Here is a 20560-nt window from a genome sequence, read left to right as displayed (position 1 = left end):
CCCAGTGCTTGGATTTATTTTAACGTCACTACTTTATATCACAGGACATCGCTAACGCTCCCGACATGGTTGTTCCACTCCTTATTTCCACGATTCAAACACAAGCTTAGGTAAGATATTCATAATTTTAGGCTCATGGCCAGTATTTTTGTTACGCGTGCAATATAAGTAAATTACGGTTGCTAGAATTTTTAATGAATGATAATTATATGGCTATTGTGAATTATAGGCTGGCTGTATTGAAATTATATGTGAATTATTGAGTTTAAGTTGGCGTTCGTTGTGGTGAAGCTATAAGATACTATTGAAGTTGAGTGATGGATTGTTGAGCTGATGTATTTCTCTGGGTTAAAAGAGGGTTGTTGGGTTGATGAGCATGGTGGTTTAGGTTGAGATGTGGGGCTGGCCTGGTTACTATATGACTGTTATTGGATTGATCATGATGGGTTGATTATATTTGCACTATGGCGAGTTGTGTGGATGCTCGAGACTGAAGTATTTGAAAGTTTGGTTGTTTGTGAAATGTAGAGAGTGACTGTGAAATGTTATGTGCTGGCTAATGAAGAGATATGGTTGTTTGGGTGGTTATAAACTAAACTAGCTAGAGGCTCGTGTTACGTTGGTGTAAGCTTATGCAAATCTTACTAATAAGTTTTTGTGTGGGGATTAATGTTTAACTTAAAAGCGATTAAAATTTTATTTAGGTTATTATGATACGGCTAGAGTGCGAACTCAAGACGTAGATAATATGAAAGTCAGGTACACAGAGTTTCTATACTAGAATTTGTATAAAAGAAAATGACTGCAGTTAATTTTGAAAAATATGCATGTTTGTTTTGAAGAGAAACCTGAAAACAACCTTAGATAAGTGTTCTGCATAATCATGAAATATGTATAAAAATGAAGTATTTTTTATCATGATTGATATAGACATAAGTTTATTTTGTTGCATTCTATTTCTGAGTTGTGTAAAAAGAGCAAACATGAAATCTAAAAAGTTTGCTTTGAGTAAATGAAAATGCTTTGATTATGTTATTTTGAATATATGAAATGATCTAAAGCTATTCAGTACTCGGTTCTGATAAAATGTGTCATCTGAAAACTTTGGAATAATTTTCTGATTCTGTATCTAACTATAATCTGGTTCCGATGTTGTTTTTGTTCTGTTTCCGTTAAGGCCATGCCATTGGTATAATAGTGGCATATGGCCCTGCCACAGTTATAATGGTGGTTTATAACCCTACCACGGGGGTTAAACATGATATATGATCCTATCACTGATATAATAGTGGTATACAGCCCTACCACGGGAATAATAGTGGTATACGGCCCGCCATGGGTATAATAGTGGCATATGGCCCCGCCACGAGTATAATGGTAGTTTATAACCCTACCACGAGGGTTAAACATGATATATGACTCCGTCATGGGTATAATGGTGGTTTATAACCCTACTACGAGAGTTAAACATGGTATCTATCCCGATTTGATACTCTGATATGATATGAAAATTATGTCTCAGATTTTGATACGCCAAATGATTTTTGTTTTTTAAATAATAATGTTTTATGAAATATTCGCTCTAATATTTTGTAATATGTTTTGATTCTATCTTCTGAAAGTAAATATTTTGTTCTTAATTCTGAACTTTGTAAATGCTCATGCTTACATACTAGTATATGTTCTCTGCTTACTGAGTTGTTGATAACTCATTATTTTATCTTCACAATATTTCAAATGGCTTTGATGGTTTAGTTGAGAATCAGTAATAGAGTACATGTGCAAGATTAGCTAAGGATAGAGTTGAGTACCTTGGGGTACTAGTGCTGGTGGTGGATTTATTTGTTCAGTAAACACATTTCAGTATGTTTAGATGATTATGAAAACTTATGTAAACCCTATTTCATTTTATTACGTTAATTGAGACATGTGGAGAAATTGACCTATTTTATCTGGTTTATGGTATTGAGGATCTGATATGTGAATATGTGTGGTTAATTGAATTAGAGGTACTTATGTTTGATTTGGAACCTTTGGAAGTATATATTAGGATTTGGAAAATATATTAGCATTATTGAAGTTGATTATTGAATTAACTCCCTAGACTACATAAAAACATTATTTTTTAATAATAGACTCCACTTTTTTCGACTCTAAAGTTCGAATTTGCAAAGATCAACAAACGTGGCCAATAATTTGTACAAATATATTATCATTAAAATATATACCTCACAAGATTTCCAACAAGGTTTGCCTTTATTTTGTTATGATGTATATTTCCCCCTTCCCACACTGCATGTGATCACCAACTCGATCTTTCCCAATCTTAAAGTACTACTTCTGTATCATAAAGTAAACTAGAAAAAAACTTCAGCCGATCATGCCCACAGAAAAAAAGAAAATCTGATGCCAAATCTCTCTCTCTCTCTCTCTCATAAACTCTAAAGCCCCTTGAGTCGGAAGCCTGGTATTAATATTTATAGCATGATACTAGCTTCTAAGGGCATGCAGTACTACTACGTCATTTTATTTCAATGATTTGAGAGATCATCTCCACCAAATCCAGCTCCTTCTTCGACTCACACTCTACCTCTGGATTCATATCCAGTACTGGGACATCCATCTCAAAATCTTTCTCATCCACAACTGGATCACAAACTACATTCTCCTCATGATCATCAACCACATGATCAAGAGCAGAATTAGGCCAGCTTTCCTCGTCCAAATCTTTCTTGTCAACAGTTAGAGTGCAATGCATGTAGTCACCGAGAAGAGAACCAATGCTACAGCTTTCACGAGACAAGTTTCCATCGAAACAAAAATCCAGGACCTCATGAAAATCATAGTACTCCGAATTGTCAGGGTAAAACTCCGTACTGGTGATGATCTTTGGCTGAGTTAGTGCTTTGAGTTTGAGCTGTGTGTTATCATGAATGGTTGTGCCGCCGTCATTACTAGCATTTGTTTTTGTCTGGTTTTGCACCGTGTTTGAGTCCAAATTCAAGCTCTTGATGTATTCTTGTAGAAGGGAGCTTCTAGGGTATTTTGAACGACATTTTCGTTTCGAGAATTGCCTTCTTTTGGTTGCATTCCAGTGGTTTTTAATGGAGTTTTCGGTTCTTCCAGGCAGCCTCTTTGCAATCTCTGCCCATTTGTTTCCTACTTCTCCATGCGCCTGAATGAGTACCTTGTCCTCCTCTTCACTCCACGTATCCTTCTGCAAAGTAATAAAAAAGAAGATGAAAACATGAATAAAATTAGCTATAGGTATATATTGTGTGCACAAGGATACCTATAGCTCATATTGGTGGTCATGTATTCTTCCTCTGATCAACCAAGATTTTGAACATTTTCACGCATGCGTTTGGTGTCTAATCAGAACATATGTATCCCATCGATGTTTTTATCAGAATTCAATTATATATATCCAGAAAGCTGGAGCAGATACATGGTGTGAAGATCGAATAATATACCAAAAAATAAATAAATAAATAAATAATTAAGAAACTTAAACCTTGATATCAGGCCTAAGATGATTATGCCATCTCTCTCTACACTGCTTTCCTATCCTCCCAGCTGGCAACATTTGAGCAATATGAGACCATTTCCTCACTCCATATTGCTGAACCAGTTGAATCAAGAGCCTGATATATAGGAATACACCAATCATGGAGAATGATCATATATATAAAGTTATAACTTACTGCATGCACAACATTATATACCTCAGTACCCTTATATCTTACTGTATTGATCATGTGGTATTATCTATCGATCCGTGAATTTGTTGTTCTAAAAAGCAAGAGTTGATGGACATAACTATATCGGTACAATGTGATGAAAGTGGAATAAAAGTAGGGATGTATATACACTACAAAAACGAAAATTTGTGACAGATTATTTGTCACGAGAATAACTATTTGCTATGAAAACATACTCATTTTAACAAGAAATAGCTGGTCACCAATAAACAGTTTTCTTGTAGTGATATAGCATAACGAGAAATTGAACTTTCTCTACCTGTCTTCTTCAGTCGTCCATTGGCCCTTAACCAAATTAGACCTTTTCCGACCTTTATATTCCCTTGTAGTTGTTGGCAATGCCCTATTCTTATTCATGCCAAATTTTTTGTAGTACCCAATTTCCGATGTTATGCATGAGACTTCATCTGGTACGATAAAATTCACAGGTTTCACATCTTGGAAAGTAGTTGTGAAGGCCATGGGACCCTGATGATCATCTGTTGCCACAATATCGGCGGGATTTGTCTGAGGAAAACTTAAGTATCGGCCTCCACTTTGGAAATTGTCCATAACATGACCATGCCCACCATTTTCTGCAAATGGCTTACACTCGGTTGAGAATCCATAAGTGAAATTATCTAATGAATCATGACACCCATGAGTTTGGACCCCAAAAATGGGATTTGATGCAAACCCATTAGCATGAAACTCATGATCAGGATGGTGAAAATCTTGCAACAAACACTTTGATGAAGGAGTTCCAAAAGAAAATTCATCTTTCATGTAGGGTTTCAAGCTGTAAGTTGGAGAGAAAAGCATGGGTTGGGAGCCAAGATTTTCCATCAGCTTAGTTTGAAGCTCCATGGGATCAGAGAGGAGCAGAAACTGATCATGAAGAAAAAATGGCTTTGTGGCTTGGAGCTATCACCTTTGTGTTCCTTAATAGGTGACCTTGAGAATCAGGCATTAATTGTTGAGGTTGAAGACCATGCACATTAATTCTAACTCATCCAATGGTCAGGGTTGCTTAGCATTTGCTAGACAGTACTTTTGTGAACAAACCTTTGCACTCAGAGGTCTCTTAATTTGGCATTTCTTAGTTTTTGATGGGTACTTTTGCAACTGCAATATTTAATGAAGAATGAAGATCAATGACGAATTAAATATGATCCAGCTAGCCGTTATGTATACTTTGTCGAATGGTCAAAGAAGTTCATGGTTTCAGACATCTGCGGATAAAATATATTTATCGATCGAGTCATGAGTAGTCATGCACGTTATGGGATTCTACAAAACGCCCTTGGCAACATTTAGTAATAAAGATAATGAAATATTTATGATAATTATTTAATTAATTCTGAGCTTTTTCTCAACTTAAGATAAATGAGGCATTCATTTTCAATTTACCATGGCATTGAAATCAAGATGCAGTACTTTCAGTTGCTCGAGTAGTCGGGTCATGACAGTAAAGAACGATACACATATAACTTTCTTTATACATTAATTCTGCATGCATCGAGACAATTATTAAAATTTTAACCTCGAGTTAAAAAAAGGTATTATTTTTATTCATAAAAGTGATATATACTATAAGAATAATGTTAGTATGCCTACTCGTTTTGTTCCCTCATTTTGACCGCTCATGTATTTTTTTTTTTTTTTTTACCTACTGATTAAGGAATTGACTATTAGTGTATTGATATATTTTTTTATTTTTTAAAAATATTTAAAGATGTTAAAAAATGTGAAAATGAAAAAAAAAAAAAATATTATCTAGACAGCACGCCCAACGGTCACGGCTAGGTGGCAGCCCCATCACTCATAGAATAAACACGTGTAATAGGCAACAATTTGTACAGCATTTTCACTTTGGGGTGTAAATATTCTATATATAATGGTCTTTTAATTATCAACTCAAATGTAAAAAACCTCAGTTTTGAGTTTTTGGTAAAATATATATATATATATATGAAAAACATCCTAATAGCCATTTATAAATGCAGACTTTGATGCTTCATCTATTTTTCACTCTGTTTGCTCTCATTATATATATATATATATATATATATATATATATATTTCTTTTCCTGGTCATTTTTCTTATATATCCAACATAACCCTGAAAACATCTAAAATATCTCCAAGTATGAAATCTGTTCCCAAGTAACTGAAGTTAATTGAATTATGACACAAAATGAGGTTAAAGTAAAAATTTAATGGCCATTTTGGTGGTGGAAAATGAAACACAACAGAAACATGTCGCATTGCATAACCACCAGTATTTACTAATTAATGAGGTTATGATAACGCCATGCATTTAGTTACCTTAATTGTACAGAAACTGTTTTTAAAGGAGACGGGGAATTGTGTTTACACAGGAAAAAACAGAAGTATTGTTTCCACAGTACATAAGTATCAAATTTTCACAGCCAGCCAAATTCTGTACACATCCAAGAGCTTCAGAATATAGAAATGCTCATCAAATTCACACAGTAATTCATTTTTCAAAGAAATTAGACTGCTAAGCAGATGACCACTTTGACACATTCGCCCGGATTACCTTTCAAATCACAGTTCATTAACCTCCATACCTCTTTTGTTTGAACAAGCCTTGCTACTACAGCTTGCTACTAAAGAAAGAATGTCATACTATCGAATTATAGGCGAGACGAAGCAAGCAAGGGAAGAGTTCCGACAAAGCAATTGATCCAGTTAAGACCGATAAATAGAGTACAGGACAGGACCCATACTAACAGGGGACGTAGAACATATTTATTTACAGGAATTGCTAAATAGAACTAAAAGTGTATTCATTAACAGCACACGGTAAGAGCATACATGATGATGCATTCATCAAAGATCATCGACTTCTTAACTATTTGGGGGTGTAAAATGAGATCTTATTATTATTATTATTATTATTTTGAGCATGACTCCAATTTTGATCAAAGAGTAAAATGAAAACAAATATAAGGGTGTAAAAAGACTAAATGCATAGTTGCTGGAAAGCTTTCTCGGGGTTCTTCCCATCGATTTCTGAGTGGCTAGGAAAATCATCTGGCATTTCTGCAGCAGAAAGCCATAATTGATTGAACACTTTTACGACTTCTTCATGTACCACTGCATTGCCTTCTGGTGTCAGATGCAGCCCATCACTGTAAAGTGAAAACAAGAGAAATTGAGAACATTCTGTTCACATTATTTCCTCCATGATAAAATCTTCAGCAGATTTCTCAGAAGGGCTTCTATATTTAAAACACAGTACATGTTGTGTGTAATCTGGATATCCCTAACAATGACGCTTCCAGAGAAAATATGACATTAACCAAAAATTTTCTTTTTTTCAGTGTAAAATCATGGAGAAAAGTTTAACCCGATGAGATTCTCGTGCCAGCCTCTAACATAATCACATATCAAAAAGGAACTTCTCACCAAGAAAAATCTGGTTGGACCCAGTTTTTTCTGAAATTCCAGCAGAATGTCAAATGAATTTTTCTGCAAAATAGATTAGTTTCTTTAAAGATCCAATTATAACAAACCTTAGGAATTTCTTCTGCCAGCCCCCTGTTTCCTGCATTTTTGACCATAGATCAATGGAGCAGAGACCCATTTCCTTGGCCAGTTCAACACACTGCTTGGCATATAGGCCCGTCACTTCATTTGTCCTCTCTGGCAGTTCCATCGCTTTCTCCCCATATACAGATCTGCTGAATCCATTTAAAATTTTACCTCCAATAAAGTAACAAACAAACAATATTTTCAAGAAAATAAAATTAGACCATATATGTATTCTAACATTCTACCAGACAGCTATGACTGATAATAGCATTGATTAAGAAGAGGCGAAGCAGTAGCTGCAGTGCATGAGGCATCATGATATTGGAGCTATTAGAGATTGATGGAGCAACTACGAAGGCATTGCTGGAGATCTGGAGATTTTTTCTTTTTCTTTTTTTTTTTTATGACAAGTAAAGGCATTGTTGGAGATAGCAATTCCAAGTTTTCAACAATTAGTATGCAAGTTTTCATTGGAGATGCCAGCAAGCTTAGCTGGTAAAATGCCTTTCTACCAGGGCCTAGGATTGATTTCTACCTTCACTAGGGATCCCCGCCCTTTGACTTGTAAAGGCCAAGTTAAACCAATAAAAGAGAAGCATCTATTGAATTCATATGAGAAGGTTACATACTGAGCATAATCTCTACGCCCAACCTCGTCAACTGGAGGAGGAGTGATAAGCACAACTAACATGGTGGGGGAGCATTCCTGCAACAAAATCCCTAAACACAATGAGAAGAGATTTAGCAATGACCCCTCACCACACTTGCCTCTTACTAGGAAAAAGATGGAGGGTGAGTTGCACTAATCGACAACAAGGTGAAATGAAAAGTGAACTCTATCAATTCTACTATCATCTTTTATTGTTTTCCACAACATTTTTACGTCAAGATGCATCCTTTAAGATAAAATATCAGCAAAGACAGATCTGTCATGAAAAACTCATTCTAAAATGATAACAAAATTCTTATGATCCAAATCTTTCAAAGGACTTTGGAGTATATCTTGTAATGCTCTGATTAGTTAATTCCCAAATTGGATAGGTGAATTATGATAATATTGAAAGAGTCTCAAGTCCCTCATTGATTCTTTACTAGGTGGAACTAAGCTTTATAAATTACTTCAATGAACTATGATTGCAACTTCGACTAGTCATTCTGGAGTATATGCACAAAATGAGGCAAGTATTTTCCTTAATTCACTACAAATGGTTTCAAAGTCAACCTAATAACACCATATATAGTGTAAGGTGGAACTTGACAAAGATGTTCAGGATATTAATGGGTGAGATTGGATGGGCGAAGTATGGTAGAGTTGAAAGAGTGTCAAGTCTCACATTGGTTCTTTACTTGGTAAATGATCTCAAGGAGCTCCAAATGCAATCTTGATAAGTCGTTTTGGTATGTATAAGCACAAATGCGGCTAGTGCTTTCTATAGGTCTTTATGCATATACTCTTTTCTGCATTGATATAAACATGTAAACGAGAAAATTACGTGGATGCAGAAGTCGTACACTTCCCAAAGTCTCTCACAAAGGAAAAATAGCATACAAACCAAAATAACGTGAGAAAGCAGCGACAAAATCATTTTGGTGGCAAAGTTTGAGGAAAACTTGTGACTTTAGAAGTTCTAAAAGGATCCAAAGGAGATCAAGGGTTTTCAGCTAATGTTTGTAAAAACTGAATTTTGATGGCTTTGAAGTGGCTGAAAGTAGGAAAGGAACTCTATATTATTCTATCGAGCCTATAACCCGCGCAATGCGCGGACCGTTATTTATGCTTGATTTTATAGATATATATTTCGATATTCGTCTATTGTACTATCTCTGCTTTGTTCACCATCAACACACATTCTTGCTGCACTTTATATATCATCCATTATCGTTCGTCCTCTATGTCGCACAATCCTCATGCTTGACAAACACAAAAGAGTGAAAATTGAGACGGTGGCCAAGCGACCAGAAATTATGGCATGTATTTTAAAAAAAAAAAAAAAAAATCCTGGGATGGAAAAATAAAATCGCACCAACTTTTCATTAAATGTCTTCCCGTGCATAGTAGTCCTTGCTAGTAATTATAATAAAATGGTAATACATTGATACATTACATATTCATCAAATAAATTATTGTCAAAAAATTGCTAACAAACATAAAATTAAAAAATACATAGTTTTAATCGAAAAATAAATATCATATGCCTTCACTAATCTACTAATCACGGCTCCATTCCTCAAAATCATTCCAAGCCTCAAAATTATCCCAACTAATCCAATTCTTTTCAATTGCCCTGTTCGATGCCATTTCAGATTTGTATTAACCTTGTAACGAATGTGAATAGTGGTCCTGGATCATTAAAAGGGTCCTGATATATTGGATCTGATTGGCGGCCTTTAGACTTTATCTTGAGCATGGAAAAATCATCTTGTGTATTGCTCACTAACCTGGATCGGTAGCTTGGACCAGGGTCAACCACTGCTTTGATTTTTGGGAGTTGGACTATCATCACTGGGTATGTCAAAGTCAAAATGCTGAGTAGGTGGTATAACATGTATTCTTGCTTTGGTCTTGATGCACAAATTAAACCATGTAGAGTGAGGTGCGGTGCCATACCACACCTAAAATCCTCATAAATCTCTAATTAAACACGACTTTGTAATTATAACCTAAGATACTAAAATAACTTATATTCCCCAAAACCTAAAATCTAATAACACTTATAACCTAAGATACTAAAATAACCTATATTCCCCAAAACCTAAAATCTTAATAACACTAAAATCATTCTCAACTGTTAATCCTAAAAAGGTAGGGGTATTTTTGTAATAATGTTAACATATGTACGTAGTAAACTAAAGACCTAAAAGTGACTTTAACTTATAAAGAAAACAGGGGCCATCGGGAGAGTGGGAGAGAGGCGTGCGATAACTTATTGAGAGAGGGAGAAGTTCTGTGATGGACTCACCGAGAGAGGAGGCTGATGCGCGGCAGCTCTGGGTGGCTAGGGAAAGACCGGCGAAGCGACTGGGTTTTCTGGGCAGTGGTGGTGTGACGCCGAGAGAAGGAGAGAGTGAGAGAGAGAAAAGGGAGGGAACATGGCGGACCTAGAGCAGCGTGGAGTGCCCGTCGGAGTTCTCTGTGCCGGTGGTAACAACGGGTTGGGGCTTGGCGACGTGGCTCATAGTGGAAACACTTCCCCTCTTTCGGTGGTATAAAACAGAGGTGGCTTTCGTGGTTTACCGTAAGTTGTTCCCAAGGTTTACCGTCGGTGGTTTACCGTCAAGTCTTCCTTTCCGTCGTCTCTAAATGCCCCACTTGGTCCTGGTATCTTTTTCACTCTCTCTCTCTCTTAGACACTTAAGTCACTTTTAGTTCCATGAACTACTTCACTTCCACCATCAGTTTTGAGCAAGACCCGCTTCTTATATTTGCGGTTTTTGAGTTTAAACTTGCATTCGAAGAGACCCACTTCTCATTTTTGGCGATTTTTGTAAGCTAAGCTTGCTTCAATACACACCCACTCCAGGACTAAGATTTCAAGCCAGATCTGTTGGTGCTTTCTAGTGTTTTTCTTGTTGAGCATCGCAAGTAATTGTATCAGTTCTCATAGCAGATGTTTTGTAATAGATTATGTAATTGCGGCTTAGATCTTAGCCTATTTCTCATCTAATATAGATTTGAGATTGAAATCCAGGGTATCCATATCGAGAGACTCTTGCTTTTCAGGGTGTTTGGGTTTGTTTCATTCAACTTGGATTGGTGAATACGCGAGGAAGTAAATTGGTGGGTCATTGTTTGGAGGCGAGTTTGGTTTAAAGTTTCGAGGGAAAACATGTTTTGGAGGGACCGTGAGAGGGACAATAAAGAGAAAAACGGTGGACTGCCTTGTGGGCAGGTTCGGGTACAAGTTGTTGGCAACTCAGGTGCTTGTTATTTTTTCGTTATAAATCTGCTATCTTCTTTTATCGCTGTTTTGTAACGCGACTCAACGCTTGGAGAACGTGTTTGAACAAAGACCAAGCTGGGAGTTTAACCCTTTGGACTCACCGCTTGGCATTTCATCTTTCTCTCTTTTCACCGCTTGACGTTTCAGATCACCTTCTCTTTTCACTTGGTGCAAGTCTCTTTTGCACCCTTTCATTCCCAAATTTTATGGTATGAATGCCAAGTCAGCAATTGAAAACTTGGCTTTTATATAATTAAATAGATGTCCCTTAGTTTTCCAGACATTTCAATCCAATTCCACAAATATACACATAGGCCCCGTTTGGATAGTGAAAGTGTCTCATCTCATCATTACAACTTTCCTAAATTTCCACACAAAATATAATAAACAATTCAAGTCTTTCAAATCTCAAAACAATAAAAATATTAGAAAATAATATTCTAATAAGATTGTATTCAACTTTCATCTAAAACAATCTCATCTCATCTCACTATCAAACAGCACCTTCGTGAAATCCAAACTCCAATAACTCTAAAGACTATTTGAAGGAAAATCTCAAACAGCTCAAGAATCAAATTGCTGTTCTAGAATTTCTCCACTGCACCCGGAACAGCAGCCCCTGCATTTTGCCTCTTTCTAACTAATTGGGTTTCTCTAAAAGTAGTACTTTGAACACCATAAACAAACCTCGAATCAACATATTTTCCAAGCTTTTTCTGGTATAAAACTCAAAGCCTTTGCTATCTTTAAACCCTAAAACAACTGCAACCCAGATTTCCTGAGAGTCATTTCCAAAAGTCCCAAAACTCCAAAATGTCAAACCAGTGTTTTACCTGACCTTTTTTATTGGCACCGAGTGTCCAGGAACAGCGTCCCAACTAATCCCGAGGGTGCACAAGCCCTCGGCAAGAAGTTTCCTGCAAGTGCACCTTAGGTAATTCAAGGGAAAAATCCCCTAGTCCGATGACCCTTGAAATTGTTTGCACCTAGTGAGATTCGAACCTTGGACCTTGGAAGGAGCATACCTACCTGACGTTTGCTATCAATTAACCCTACAGGCATCCCATGACAGCTGTTCTATGGCAGTGATATAAATGATTCTAACCATAATAGGATTAATGTCAAATCATATAAAATGAAAACCCAGAAATATGCACCATGTGTCATTATTGCTCCAAAAGCTGCTAAAGACTACATTTAAGTGTATAGGGGTGCTGTCTAGGCAAAAATCCTCCACACCTTCCTTGGGAAAAAAAAAGGAAAAGAAAATGTGCCAAAAAAACTTATATGTCCTTGAGTCGGACAAAAAGGTGTTAGCCTAAAGAATCAAAATATCTAGCTTACACGCAGCAAAATACAATATAGAAGTACCAATAATCCAATCCATGCATGTAGTCCTTGAAAGACACTAAAATAAATGCATAGTAGGAAGCAATATTCTGACTATTCTTTCAGGTCATTTTATACGCTTCTAAACAACCCCAAAAAAAAAAGTTTTGGCTTATTTTTCTTGAAAGCATAAGCCAAAAAATATCAGCTGGCAGATCTGGTACAATGAATGGACAGAAAAGAACACATTACTTACAGATCATAAGTCAAACCAAAAGTATAACATCTAGTAGAGAGTGAGCTAGATACTAAAACGGTTATTAAAAGTAAGAAACAAAATTTGAACCTTCAAATGATGAACGACTTTTCTAAGATTCTCTTTGTACTCTTCAATAGGAACATGTTGTCGTTCACTGGTTCTTCCCAAAAGAGCTGCATCATTAGCCCCAAAGAAAATTGTTGCAGCAACAGGGGGTTTTGTAGAGTCCTGCAGAGGAAGCTATATGAGTGACCTGCTTGAAATTACCAGTATCACAGTGGTTATACTATTTTTTATTCACATGCACAGTTCATTTTTGGGAAAAAAAACACCAAGCGCCATATAGGGTCGCAAGAAGTTTACCAAAGGGAATGCCTCAAACAGAAAAAAGAAAAAACAAATGTAAAAATGCAGGCAAAAAAGAACAGATAAAAGATTGACCAATGAGTACCAGTTGCAGGTAAAAAAGAACAAAAAAAAAACTCACTTAATTTTGCCATTAGAACATTTCATCCCTTTCAATCCTCAGCTAATCTGCAACATCCATAAGTGCCAAAGTACACATAAAGGTGTAACTCTAGCGGAGGTAGCGAGCAAAGCCCCCCCGCACCCAAAAAAAAAAGTATATAATCAATAAAAACTCTCTGCCTCCCTTATAAAATTACCAAAAAATAAATTTTGATCCCTAAAAACCCCAAGCAAACCCGTTCACTACTCTCCTAAAAAGTTCTAACAAAAATTCTTCCCCCAAACTTTGAGACAAACCTTAAAACCCAAAAAATTTAGCAAATCGCTCCTCTATCCTCAAAAAAAAAAAAAAAGTTTAAAAAAAATTTCTTTGGCTTCCCAAAAATTTAAAATGACCTCCTAATCCTAATAACTTTAAAGAACTTACGGTCCCTCCAAATATGCTAATAAAAATATGCATAGAGACTTTTTATAAAACTAGAAATGTAATCCAGATCTTTAATAAAGTCTACTTTTAGGGGGGGCTGGTAGATGCAATGGAAGCTGTGTTTCAAGCGGAAAGACAATCGGAATTCATCAGACACATGCAAAGGAAACAGAGCGTTCATGGCTCAACAATGTTCCAACCTACACGGTAGATTCTTAACTGTAACCAAGTATGGTGAAGGAGGTCGACGGGGGGTTCTAGTCATTTCAAACGTGTATGAAGGCCTTGGTTGGGAGAAATTTGTTGTCGAGTCGTGCAAATTTGCTGCTCTATTTTCTCGCAATCATGGAGATGGGTCATTGGGGAAAAGCCAAAGGAATTTATCTACTCATTAGAAAAACAATATGGAATTGAAGCAAAACGACCCGAGCACAACCACGGTGGTGAGGCAATCATATGCAGAAGCTCTGAATATGGGTCATGCTTCGGCGACTCAGTTTGATAATAGGGGCAAGAAGGGAAGTAGTGAAAGGGGTCTGCAACCTCTACAGATTGCGCATGGACATAGTCAAAAAGGGTTTGACTCCTCTGAAAGCTTAAGAACCGTTTCTTACAAAACAAGGGATGGTTTTGGTCTTCCCAATGGCATGCATTGGACATTGAAAGAGATGCAAAACCAGCTTGCCGAGTTTAAGGCAGCGGTTGCTAGGTTATCAGCAAAAATGGATGGGTTAGGCGTGTTAAGAGGTGGTAAGGGGGCTGTAAGACCCAATCAGGGGGAGTCGAATCACAAGTCATTTACACAAAAGAGCGGGCTTGGCGTGTTAAGAGATGGGTCGAGTCCTATAAAATTAGATAAAGGAAAGAAGAAAGTTGGGTTTGCCCCAATTTCGATATCCAAACCTAGGAGAGTGTGGCGGGTCAAAAGGAGAAGCATGTCATCTATATTTGAAGTGGGTTCTACATTGGGTATTGGCGTAGAGACTGCTAAAACGGACTGCCCCCCACCAAGGGTGTCATAGAAAAGTTCACCGACGGAACTTGAGGTATTGTTGAGCCTTTGGGGAGTTTCTGGGTTTTCACTAACCCAAAACTTCAAATGATGCCCATGGCTCCACCACCCATGATGGAGGGAACTGGTGTGGAGGAAAGGATGGGGCTATCATTGATGCCTTGCGAGGAGGAATATTTAGGGCCTGACCTACAATTGGGAGTTGAGTCTGTAGAAGATGTTGTCCCCTTGATCTCCTCTTCCACCGATTAACAATATAGAAGATTCATCATCAGATTGGGTTTTGAAAGAGATAAATGAGATACAGAAGTGTGTGGGGATTACATGGGGAGGATTTGAGGATCAATTCACAGCACTACTCACTACAATAAAGGTGGGTCACGTATTTGGAACAAAATCAAGATCCAAGAAGAGCAGAGAGTTAAAGCGTCTTACTTGGGCAATCAACTATGACGCTAAGGGAGGTAATCCAAGTCGAGGGAGGATCAAAGGGAAGAAAGAACCAATTGTATATTTCTAGTAGACTCCTTCAGAGTTTACAAGTACGGAGGAGTGTGTTGGGGATTTTACAGCGGCTTGGTGTATGGGCAAAACCTGGTTTGTTGGGATAAGCATTGGTGCACTGGTGGAGGTTTGGTGAGAGCTCAGGGTAGGCACGACTTTGGGCTTGGGCTTTGTTAGGATCTTTTTTCTAGATGGGCTTTACGTTCTTTTGTTCCTTGTATCTTTTTTTGCACTCCAACTAGGTGTTTCTCTTGAATACATCCAGTGTACTTGACTACGCCTATTGGTATTAATAAAGTTTTACTTATAAAAAAAAAACTGTAAACTCAAACGTTTGACCTGAAAAAGTTTTTAAAGGTCAAAATATGTATTTTTCTAAAAGCAACAAAGTATGATTTTTCTGTATCTCATAGTCTCTTCAACCCTTTCTTGCTCTTCTTCTTCTTCAAAAAAAAAAAATCAAATTGAAATAACAAGCTTGTTTCATTTAAGAAAGAATCAAAATCTCTAATTCATGATTTATGACTCCCATGATATTCATTAATCATCTTTAGATTGATAAACATGTAGATAATTGTTTTATATCTTTGATTATGCTGCAGTGCTCCTTTTCATGTTATTATATATAAAAATATACATTATATACAAAATGCTATTATTTAAGGGTTGATTACAAATTCAGTTCCTGGGTTTTTGGCAGTTTGCAAATGACCACCTTGGTTTTTTAGATGAATAAAGCTACTTGGCCATGAACTTACCGCTCAAATGGCCTTCTTGACTTGGTTGGTGCCATGTGGTTTATTAAATAAATAAATAATAAAAACACAAACACAAAAGTAGCAGAGAGAACTTAGGGTTTTAGTCTTCCTCTTTTTGTGTTTTCGAACGCCCCTCATGAGGTGGCCTGCAGTCACTCCACATGGTGCTAATCCGGTGGATCAGCAGCATTCACAAGGTGGCTCGCAGTCACCCCGCAACGCCAAAGCAGGTTGCGGAATGGTTGCAAGCAACCCCAAAGTTACAGTTGTGGTCACGGGGAGGTCGCAAGCAAGAGATACCGAAGCTGGCGTCATGGGGTGAGTCCAGGCTACTCTGCGACCGGATCAGACTCTTGAGAGGTGGCGAGGAGGGGGGTGGGAGATTCCCCCTAAACCAACATTCTTTTTTTAATTTTAAATTTTTCAATACTTTTAGGTTTTAGAATTCATTTGAAACTTTTTATTTTATTATTTAATAAATTTGCTGGCATGTCATTAAAGGGACACTTGTCAACTTTTTATTGGCTGATACGTGTCAGAAATGCCACATGGAAAAATAACCCATTGGTGGATTAGATGAAGATGGACGGAAGTTATTAATTGCAAACTTTAAAAATCTCAAGTATCAATATTACCAATGTTGTGGTCATTTGCAAATGGACGAAAACCCAAGTTATTTAAAAGAGAATACCTTCCCGTAGGTCCCAACTGATATTCCCCTATCAACAGCAGCGAATGGTAGGCTGCCACGTAGACCTCACATGAACCCAATGGTAGACCGCACTGCCTAGGAAAGAAATATTTTTTTCCCAAATTTCACTCTCTCTCTCTCTCTCTCTCTCTCGCTCTCTCTGAGCCAGGCTTTTAGATCTTAGGCCCTCTTCTAGACGATTAAGCCATTCTCAGTCCTTCAACGGCAACAAATAACAAATGGACACATCAGCAATCCACATCTAAATCCCATGAACCACATTACAGGGGATAGCAAAATCAAATACGTTAGAAAAACAAAGAACATATTCACTTCAGTGAAATCCCTTACATTCCACCGCACCTCACTTACACTCCACAGCGTCGCACCTCCCCAATCCGTCACAGCCTGGCGAACCTCCCCAGCCCATCGCAGCCAATGTAATAGACACAAAGGCTTGGCCCGGTATGGTAGACCATATGGATCTAGAAGGACTTGATTGATGATAAATTGAGATATAACCACCATAGTTGGAGCTCCAAAGAATCTGGAAGTCCTCCCCGATCGAGAAGATTTGGCGTGAAGGCACTCTTTGGGAACTAAAAAACAGAGTTCCTCAGATGGAAGGTAGGCCTGTTGGGGTCGACGGGAAAGGGTTATTAAGATGTTTGTGGTGCTTTTTGGTGATTTTAAGGACTGCCATGTTGAGATCAACGAGAGAGCTGACCCATGCAATCTTATTTATATCTTCTGAATCTGAAATTTTTTTATGTAAAATCCTTTTCCTGAAAGACTTTTTTCTTGATGCACGTAACAATTTGCTTTCGAGGGATAGATGAGCTCCGAATTTGCCTACTAACTTAGTTGTCCTCATTTACTAAGTATCACTTTCCTTTATCTTATGATGTTAGATGTGTTCTATTGCACTTAAGCCCCCCATCAATTCAAATATTTTTCTTTTGTCTACCACACAAATTCCCACTTTCCCTTACACACACCTTATTACCTAATGGAATGGGTTCGCCTGCGGGAGAGAAAGTGTACAGATAGAGACGGGAGGGAGGCAAGGGTGGGGCTAGGGCTCAATGAGAGGGAAGGAGGGAGGGAGTGGTGGGGCTCGGGCTCGATGGGACTTTCAAGAGTGGGTGGGGCTAGGGCTCGAGGGAGGGAGTGGTTCCTGAGAGAGAGAGGAGAGAGAGAGAGAGAGGGAAGGAGGGAGGGAGATGGAAAAGGGAGGGTTTCTCTACAATGCGGCCACAAGGTTTGAAAATAGAGTGTCTACGTGGCACATTCCCATTGGATGCCCTTTTTTAGGGGAGAAAGGTTAAGCCTACGGGAAGGTTTTCTCTTTAGATCTCCACTGTAAGTCACCCTCCCTCCTCCATGAAACCCACTAGACGGTAACCCACCCTCCCTTGACTCATGAGCAGGAAGCTCGACATATAAGACAGTGAAATTTTTGCTGGCATAATAAATGTGATCCAAAACCCTTGATGTTTCTCTTAGGATTTTATAGAGATTATGAAGGTTGATCAGAGAAGGTACTAAATGCAGACCCTCAGCTCATAGGTACATCTAAATCGTCATTTCTGTGTGCTTCCAAAAAATATAATTACGAATAATCCACAAACATCATGAGTTTGGTCAAGAAAGCAATCTCGCGCACACAAACACGAGCAAAATTGTACTAATAACATCTCAAAGAGATGAAGTCAACGTACTTCAAGGAGTTCAAAAAATCCAAAGACAGGAAAAAAAACAAAATTATAATCACTGGGCTAGTGCGGGTTTTTCCTTCTTCATTTTTGAAAAGTAGTAATTGTAATGCAAAATGGTACGATCTGAATTTAGAGCACCGACAACAACCAAAAGAAGGGATTTTTTTTTTTTTTTTAGGAAAGAAAAAAGGAGGAAAACTTACAAAAGGGAAAAGTTGATGCAGCAAGAACAAAGCCCATCTGGTATTGTATCCACTATACCCACGATTCACTATATCAGCCTTGACACATAACAAACAAAAAGGCGGAAACTACAGTTAAGTACATTTTCATCAAATCTTTCCCAGAAGAAAAAGAAAAAGAAATGCAAAAAATAATGAATAAACGTGGAACCTTGCGAGTGTAAGTGTCAGCAAGAGCAGCTCCCCAACCACCTGATCTGAACGACTGCTCCGTTATCGAATCACCAAACAGCGCGATCTGTGGCCTCATTCTCTCGCGTCTCAAACTGTCATTAGAAGATATTGAAGTGTCTGGAAGATGTGCTTCAACGAAGTGAAGTGAAGTGAAGGGAAGAAACACTTAAACTAAAAACGGCGTCGTCTGGTTAACATGAAAGACTTGTGAAGATTAGGCACAACGAGGCGTTTTGATGGTTATGGGTAGAGTCTGTCGTTTTGGTGCTGTGAATCTGTGATACACACCGTTTAATTAAGTCATAGTTGTAGTTTTGTGATCTTTCGTAATACGCAGCGTTTGGGAATTAAAGACACCAAACAGTGCATTTAGCTACTGTTATTTTCTTCTTACGTTACAGTGGGTCAGGCTATCGTTTTAGTACTCTGTTACAAAGTTTGTTGGGTAAGGGTCAGATATAAGGGGAGGATGAGCAAAGTGGAAGGTCATCTGAAAATTACTAATGTCGGAAAATTTTGGAGGTTTAGGGATTTCCCCGAACAACCCTATTATTAATTTAGTTTGACAATTCTCACAATTCATTTCTCAAACACCTTGGATTCGTCTTATCAATAGTCCAGTAGCCTTACAACCCATCCTCACATCCATTACATTCTTACATTGCAATCCTGGAACCTAACAACTGGTATAATGTCATGAACCCAATCAACTTGGATTGGGCTTGAAGGCCTCAAGCTAAATTGTTTTCTTTTGTTCTATTGAGTTACTAAGTTGTGAGCTTATTTTGTTGTTTTTAGAAACTGGCCCATGGCCTTCTTTTGTTGCTGGCGTGTTGTTAGTCTCTATTCTAGGTCGAGTATTATATGTACAGGGATGAGGGTCTGGGGGTGATTATCTAAATAATTCTCTTGTATTCCTGGAGGTTAGGATTCCTCGAAATGCCCTGTTATCCTTTTACAGTAATTCAATTATAGTCAGTACATCTATTTTCTATTACACTTTCTGAATCCACAAGGATTATTTCTCCATTCACTATTAGGACCATAACAAGTGGTATTTAAAGTCGACGATTCATGGAGGATGGAACACTTTTCAAGCAGCAATAAGAGATCTTACAGCAGCTGGTAGCTCTCATGAAAAGAGTCTTCAAGACATCAAGGATCGCTTGAATCAGCTGATGGAGATGGCATGGACCTTAATGGCAAATCAGAACAAACTTCATAATCAGAATATCGTTATAAAAAAATCAGTGAGTGAACAATCATCGACAAAGATGACTTCCACCTCTACCCACACCTCACTCTTGGTAGAATCAAGACAAGGCTATGGGCATGATTCTCGACAAAGGTTAGAAGAGAACAATACCATCGATACCATCACTACCATCGACCAAGTGAAGGCTAAGGTCCAAGACAACAAGGGCATCTTGCTCGACCAGAAGAGTCTCATCTTCAACGGAAGGCAACTCGAAGATGGTCGTTCCCTAGCCGTGGTGCAGCAGTACACGGAGGAAGCTCCTTCTCATTCTTTACTCAAGGCTGATTCAGAACTCGCTCTCACTCTCGGTGCTCAACTGAAGCTCAACGGCGATGGCTCCACCTTTCTTGTTTTCACCTATGTGAACCCAGCCATGGCAAAGGGTGAGAGTCCAACAAATGGTATCGACTTGGGGATGACATACTCATGTGTTTGTTTGGCAACATGACCACAAAGAGATCGAAGCTGATATTACTGT

The 20560-nt window shown here is 38.0% G+C and overlaps 3 protein-coding genes across 4 annotated transcripts; 1 reads left to right on the top strand and 2 right to left on the bottom strand.

The window, feature by feature from the left end:
* Window positions 1-2521: 2521 nt before the first annotated feature.
* On the bottom strand, window positions 2522-4607 carry LOC108981000 (transcription factor MYB98-like). The gene is made up of 3 exons (XM_018952069.2): window positions 4021-4607; window positions 3515-3644; window positions 2522-3217 (listed from the first exon to the last, which is right to left on the bottom strand). The coding sequence occupies exons 1-3, from the start codon at window positions 4605-4607 to the stop codon at window positions 2522-2524; spliced, it is 1413 nt and encodes a 470-aa protein (XP_018807614.2).
* Window positions 4608-6432: 1825 nt separating this feature from the next.
* Window positions 6433-18987, bottom strand: LOC108981001 (GDSL esterase/lipase At5g62930-like). Of its 2 annotated transcripts, none has more exons than XM_018952070.2 (6): window positions 18802-18987; window positions 18612-18689; window positions 12918-13058; window positions 7931-8007; window positions 7283-7447; window positions 6433-6898 (listed from the first exon to the last, which is right to left on the bottom strand). In XM_018952070.2, exons 1-6 carry the CDS (start codon window positions 18898-18900, stop codon window positions 6730-6732), a joined length of 729 nt encoding a protein of 242 aa, XP_018807615.1. In that variant the 5' UTR covers window positions 18901-18987; the 3' UTR covers window positions 6433-6729. The 2 variants fall into 2 exon arrangements, with proteins under 2 accessions (XP_018807615.1, XP_035550091.1); XM_035694198.1 differs by having other exon boundaries at window positions 7283-7450; window positions 18802-18965.
* Window positions 18988-20098: 1111 nt separating this feature from the next.
* Window positions 20099-20530, top strand: LOC118349424 (ubiquitin-40S ribosomal protein S27a-like). Its single transcript, XM_035693843.1, has one exon. The coding sequence runs from the start codon at window positions 20099-20101 to the stop codon at window positions 20528-20530; it is 432 nt and encodes a 143-aa protein (XP_035549736.1).
* The last annotated feature ends 30 nt before the right edge of the window (window positions 20531-20560 follow it).

The sequence above is a fragment of the Juglans regia genome, chromosome 9 (genome assembly GCF_001411555.2).
Source record: "Juglans regia cultivar Chandler chromosome 9, Walnut 2.0, whole genome shotgun sequence".
Taxonomy (NCBI): Eukaryota; Viridiplantae; Streptophyta; class Magnoliopsida; order Fagales; family Juglandaceae; genus Juglans; species Juglans regia.
Note: the sequence above shows the minus strand (reverse complement) of the source record. Positions and strands in the feature narration are given on the sequence as shown.

What these genes read in the sequence shown, in the direction of transcription:
- LOC108981000 (XM_018952069.2), bottom strand. Translation starts at nt 4,607, where the DNA reads ATGGAGCTTCAAACTAAGCTGATGGAAAATCTTGGCTCCCAACCCATG. An exon ending in TGGACGACTGAAGAAGACAG is followed by an intron (nt 3,645 to 4,020) that starts GTAGAGAAAGTT and finishes CCTATATATCAG; the next exon opens with GCTCTTGATTCAACTGGTTC. An exon ending in ATCTTAGGCCTGATATCAAG is followed by an intron (nt 3,218 to 3,514) that starts GTTTAAGTTTCT and finishes ATTACTTTGCAG; the next exon opens with AAGGATACGTGGAGTGAAGA.
- LOC108981001 (XM_035694198.1), bottom strand. Translation starts at nt 18,900, where the DNA reads ATGAGGCCACAGATCGCGCTGTTTGGTGATTCGATAACGGAGCAGTCG. An exon ending in CTGACACTTACACTCGCAAG is followed by an intron (nt 18,690 to 18,801) that starts GTTCCACGTTTA and finishes TTATGTGTCAAG; the next exon opens with GCTGATATAGTGAATCGTGG. An exon ending in GGGCGTAGAGATTATGCTCA is followed by an intron (nt 7,451 to 7,930) that starts GTATGTAACCTT and finishes AAATGGATTCAG; the next exon opens with CAGATCTGTATATGGGGAGA.
- LOC118349424 (XM_035693843.1), top strand. Translation starts at nt 20,099, where the DNA reads ATGACTTCCACCTCTACCCACACCTCACTCTTGGTAGAATCAAGACAA.